Here is a 5791-nt window from a genome sequence, read left to right on the forward strand (position 1 = left end):
CGGAGCTGGAACGAGATGGTGATCTGTTGCCACGCTTGACGCTGGAACAGTGCGATGCTGAAGAAGATCATACGCAGGTAGTACGTCGAGCTGACGTTGAAGTAGATCATGCCCATAACCAGACCGATAAGCAGCGCTTCAAGTAGCTTACCCCAAAGTAGCGGTGGGTCTCGCAACCAGATCAACTTCTGCCGGTTCAATAGCAACAACGTGCTTGGGATGAACGCCAGTCCGAACTCCGAGTTCTGCTTCGACCGGGCCAGGTTGGTTACACTCTTGGCCTTCTTGAAATCTTCGGCATTCTCGAACTGGTGCTCATTGAAGCCCTTGCTGATGGCCTCGTGGGTCTTTTTGAAAATGTCCGATTGACAGAACAAATGGTTAAGTTCTTCGGGCGTGACGGGTAGGTTCCTAGTCTCAACGCTACCGTTCGCGTACCGGTGACCACGTCCCGACGTCACTTCGATCAGGAAATCAGCAGGGTCGACGCGTGGTGGACATGTGAAGCCCAGGTTCTCAAAATAGTCGAGGATCTCGGTACGAGGGCCGTGGTAGACCATGTGCCCTTCGTGGACCATGAGAATATCGTCAAACATCTCCACGACTTCGGGGGTCGGTTGCAGTAGTGCCACGATGACGGAGCCACCGAGCGTCTTGCACCACGTACGCATGGACTTGACGATATCGAAGGTGGCAGCACTATCCAGACCCGTGGAGATCTCGTCACACAGGAACAGACTCTGGCCACCGACCAGCACTTCACCGACAGTCACACGCTTACGCTCGCCACCGCTCACACCACGCAGCAGGGCGTCACCGACCACAGTGTCGGCACAGTTCTCCAGACCAAGGATCTGAAGGAACAGCTCCGTGCGGAGAGCAGCGATGTCGCGCATCTCCTCGGGTTGGTCCTCCGGACGGCCGTTCACACACATGTCGGCGAACTTGAACGTCTCGCGCACAGTCAACGTCGGAATGTGATTGTCCGTCTGGTCGACCAGACCGGCCAGTTTGATCAAGTCGATCTCGTCGCCACGCAGACCCGAATACAAGATCTCTCCACCGATCTCCGTCTGCTTGTTATCTTGCAGCTTACCGGCCAGTGCCTTAAGGAACGTCGACTTGCCGGCACCCGGGTTGGCTAGGATCAGAGTCATAGAACCCGGTTTGATGATGCCGGTCATCGGGTGCAGTGCGTGTTTAGTCACCATAGGCACCTTTTGCCACGGTGTGAAGATAGATGCCAAATGAGACCCCACCGTGTTGTGGCCGGCTACACTCGCCGGCACCTGCACCGAGAACGACAGGTCTTGGAAGCGCACCTCGGGAGTTGGTAGCTGTAGGTTGATCTTCCGGGACAGGTGGTTATACTTCTTGTAGAACTTTTCAAGACCACCGTTGAGCATCGCTTCTAAATTGTCGGTGCGTAAGGTACTGTAGTGACTGGTCATAGTATCACCGCCGCGGTGCGAGTACGGGTCTTGTAGACTGCGGAAGTTAAGCGACCGGTACACTTCCGGCACCTCTTCGGTGGCCGCCGGGGCCTCCGGCTGCAGCAGACTGCGCTTGTCATCCGACATGGTCGCTGCCAAGTTTTGAGTCGGTCTCTGTCTTGAGCTTGAGCTAGGAAGAGACCGGCGGGATGCAGAGAAAAAAGCTGAGTGAGACTTTGTTCAGCCCGGCGGTGGTTTATGTATGGGATCAGTAAAACTCCCAACTGGTCGTTACGCTTCTATATGCAGTGTTCACACGTCGCAAGTGGCTGTTAGGGAGGTGCGGCTTTCCTATAGCATAGCTATAGCAATGCCGAACCTCTAGAGGGGGCCGTTATGGAGCAACGGTTCGCCTGCTGCTTAGGTCGATATTCACATGTGGGATAATGGACCGAGCTAGTGAAGTCAACATTGTGCTGGTTTCCCCATACCAACCTCACTGAAACTCGCTGTACTTCTGTAAAGTGGACGCGTCTCAGTAGGCGCAACATTCCGGTCATGCGGTACCGAACCCGTTTGAAAGGGCTAAGATGTCAGAGTACTGCCGGCCGTGACACGCTTGCAAAATGTCTAATGGCGTCTTGTAAAGAATACTCCAGTATTGCTGTACTTCCGCACCCGATAATGAAATTCATACCAGCAGTAAAAAGAAATAGATAGCCAGCCACCTGTATCACATTTTTTTTTGCTTAACAAGTACTTTAAGTAAGTGAGCGACCCCCACGTCACATCGAGATGGAAATCCAATCTCAATCTCTTTTTTTTCTTAAGCTGTACTGGTAGCTTCATCGCTTCAATAGAACCTAAATGGGCACTACTTCCGGTTCCCCCACCGGTCCTGAGGCGGATCACGTATATACACCTGGCGCAGCACACGCGGGGCTGCAAACGCAAATATTGCGGATATCACGTTCTGATTCAGTTCACTGAGCGGACGTGTAGCGTGAGCTGATCTGGTGGATATTCTCTTTTGAATCTTCTGTTCGGGTAACTTGGAACGTCTCGTAATGGCACTAAGGAACGCGATCTTAGTGTCCATCGAGAGCGTGTGCGATCGATTGATAGGCTCCATGTGATGGCGTCTAAAGTCTTCCAGATAGATAAAATGTCCAAATGGCACCACCACATCGAGATATTCCAGATACTTATTGACCGCCAACATGTCCAGAAGAGCTCGTAGTCCAGCTTGAAAGGCGGGACGATTGTTACGGTCTGCCACAATGACGCCCCAAGCTGCCCACTGATCGATCAGATGGACACGCAACCGACGCACACACTTGGCTACTGGGCTGTCTGCAATTACTAGAGTATTGGCGAGTGCAACGATATCGTCCCAATCAAGTGTGAGGTCAGGAATAGGCAAATTTTTGGCATGATACACGCTGAAATTGAACCGGACGTCCATCATATCTCCGCCTCCGAGTGATAATTCCTCCAGATCGGGGCAGTTGCGAACAATTGCGTTCACGTCCATGTCGATACCCGATATATCAATTGTGAGAGACTTTAACGAAGAGCCAATGGCGGCTAATAAATTTGGCAATCCATCCGAGATCGAGTCGGCGTCTCTCTCAAACTCGATCTTGAGGTCCGTCACGCCATGACAAGAGACTGCAAACGTATCATGTCGCGTCAAGTCTGTGCGCTGTACGTAACATCGACCGTAGCCTGGAACGAGAACGTTCACCCACTCACTACTCCCGTCATCACCAAAGATACGAGCTGAGATTATCGGCGTCTGGAATGATAAAGTATGGGAGCCTCTGGGTGGCTGGCCTCGGTTGTTGAGCTTGTTGTGAATCAGAGCGCCCGCCTTTATCGTTGCATCTCTATCATTGAGAATACCTCGACTGCACCCAAATAGTACTTCTTCCGGATGATCGGACGCCAAGATGGACGCAAAGGCTTCAACGTGTGCTACACTCATGCTACCGACCCGAACAAGCGCTAGGGATTCCAACGCTGAGCACGCGCGTGCACGTTTAGAGAACAGAGCGTAGGCAAGCCATTTCCACCAAAGTTGACTAGTTGCAGACTCCTCCGGGTCCATTTCAAGCAGCATCGAGAGTTTCTTGGTACTCTGGTTCACCACCATGGCCGAGCACATTGCCTCAAAGTTGGTCGCAGTCATGGAAGTATCGCACTCCAAGTTAACCGTTCCTAACTGGAGTGGCAACGTATCGTCAATTTCACGAATGTAGCGGCTATTGGCGAGTTCGTAACCGCGTCGAGTATCACCGAAGACAGAGGACATTAACTGGCAGACCACCTTATGTGACCTGTGTTCGTTAGCTTCAAGTTCACGACTCAGGCGGAACCAGAGCGAAACGTGTGAGAACCAGGTATTATCTCGCGTTAATGTTTGCATAGTCTCGGCCAGGTCGGGTGTGATCTTGATATCGTTGAAACTCGCAATCATGGGTTCCAGCACGAAAGTGCACCTCAAACTACACGGCTGTACCTCTCGTTTCTCGCGACTTCGTTCGTACTTATCCCACTCTTCTTTCACTTCCTTTTCAGCTCGCTGGATCTTGTTCAGTGGGCTCAAGTCTTCACATAAATGCATGAAAGAAGCCGGATGCATCACTGAAAAATGCACTCGAACTGGGATTTCAATGTCAATTCCGGGTTTGTTCGGTGTCAAGTGTTTGTCCAAAGCTGCAATCCGCTTTAGCGCTTTTTAAATAAGCGGAACTGGCGTGTTCGCGTTGGTGAACGCCACAAAATCTGGTGATATCATTTATGAGAGACTTGGGATATTTTTTCTCGTCTTGAAGGAAATAGAGCACAAATTCAGCTGGAAGGTCTTCTTCAAAAACTTCTTGTCCCTCGATTCCGAGATGCACATCACAGTGTTCAGCTAGCAGGTATCGCCAGCCTACTTGGTCCACGTGAGCCACAGCTGCCAGTATGGCTAAAGCTTCGCGTACTTTCTGGAAACAGCTTTGAAAATCCTGGTCATTACAATAGAGAGACTGCGGGGCTTCCCAAAATGATTCCGTGACGTCGTGTCGTGTTGGCAGGTACACTTCCAGTCGGCGGCGTTGGATGACCCAGACTTCTTCTTCGCGCAAAGGCCACACGTAGCTGATTCGCCTCTGCAGCACTTGACACCAGGGCTTCAGAAAGTCCCATCGTCGCTTTAAGGCCAGAGACGATGGCGCCATCGTTGCCACCGTTATTTTTTGGTTCCACAATATTTCTTCGAACTGAAGTATTACTTGTTTAAATGGTCGAAGATTTTTTATTATTATTATTATTACGGTCAAGCTGATCTCTCCAACAGTCCTCAGCCCGTGCTGATAGATGTTCGACCCCGACAGCTTTCAGGAGTTCTTAAAATCGAGCGCATTTGTTAGTCCGTCAGCTATCATCCACGATGTTGGGCAGTACTCAAGTCGCCCTTCCCTGGTAGTAACGGCATCTCGAATTTTAAAAAATGCAATCGACTTGATTTTGGGCTTCAAAGGACTTCGTTAGTCAAAAGATTTATCGAAGACTTGTTATCGATCATAGCAGAGACTGTGATGTTGGTGCTCAGATTTAGTAGTCGCTTGACCAACATCATGGTTTATCGAGCTTCTTCCACACCTGCTATAAATTCGGCAATAGTAAGTGACTTCGAGACAACTCGTTGCCGCTTAGTCTGCCAGGAAACAATGCAACCAAATACTTAGACAACAACACCCAATTTTTTCCCACACAAATGCAATTAGATCCAGACGGGTTAGGTGCACGGGCAGCTACCCGATTCACAGCGAAAGAAAAGTCGGGACTTTAAATATAGTAGGGGGCCGACAGTGTGGTGTAGCGGGATCAGCGAAATCCGCGAGATCGCTGGTTCCCTCTTTCCATCTGGCCCACACTACCGACTAACGGAGGGAGTCCCTCTATGATCAGTGATTATGTGCTAAACTTCCCCGCCTTGTGTACATGCCGGAATGGGCAGGATCTTGCTCTTCAGGTAACAACTGAAAAATTCAAGGTGTGGAGGCTTGAACGTCTTGACGAGAGGTGAGGAATGGGGTGGAGCAGAGTGGAAACTCTTCGCTCTGCTGCCGTAGAAGTCCAGATCCTAAGCTATTAGTCGAGCTTAGATCGGACGGCCTGGATCAGGATCTGGCCATGGATTGCCTTGGTTGGGGTGTGTTATCTTGTAGGTCTTCCTTTACACGTATTGTGTCTTTCCAAACTTTCGGCCAATCTGACCTTTAAAGGCTGGTCCTAAGCAAGGGAGGGTAGGGCTAAAGGTGGGATTTGAGGACGAACTGGAGTTGATTTGCTAAGCCAGGCCACTA

The 5791-nt window shown here is 50.6% G+C and overlaps 3 protein-coding genes across 3 annotated transcripts in view; all 3 read right to left on the minus strand.

Annotated features, from left to right (window-relative positions):
* Positions 1-1580, minus strand: part of PPTG_22742 (hypothetical protein) — a gene marked incomplete at both ends in the record, with an annotated part of 4086 nt that extends 2506 nt beyond the window's left edge. Inside the window, one exon of the mRNA XM_008905955.1 lies at positions 13-1580. Coding sequence (XP_008904203.1) covers positions 13-1580 — 1568 coding nt within the window. The remainder of the gene's footprint in view (positions 1-12) is intronic.
* Positions 1581-2307: 727 nt separating this feature from the next.
* Positions 2308-4077, minus strand: PPTG_10581 (hypothetical protein; the record flags this gene model as incomplete). The annotated part of the gene is made up of 1 exon (XM_008905956.1): positions 2308-4077. The coding sequence occupies one exon, from the start codon at positions 4075-4077 to the stop codon at positions 2308-2310; it is 1770 nt and encodes a 589-aa protein (XP_008904204.1).
* A 34-nt stretch (positions 4078-4111) lies between these two features.
* PPTG_10582 (hypothetical protein) lies at positions 4112-4660 on the minus strand (the record flags this gene model as incomplete). Its single annotated transcript, XM_008905957.1, has 1 exon — positions 4112-4660. One exon carries the CDS (start codon positions 4658-4660, stop codon positions 4112-4114), a length of 549 nt encoding a protein of 182 aa, XP_008904205.1.
* Positions 4661-5791: the final 1131 nt, after the last annotated feature.

This window comes from Phytophthora parasitica (assembly GCF_000247585.1).
Source record: "Phytophthora parasitica INRA-310 unplaced genomic scaffold supercont2.22, whole genome shotgun sequence".
NCBI classification, from domain to species: domain Eukaryota; phylum Oomycota; class Peronosporomycetes; order Peronosporales; family Peronosporaceae; genus Phytophthora; species Phytophthora nicotianae.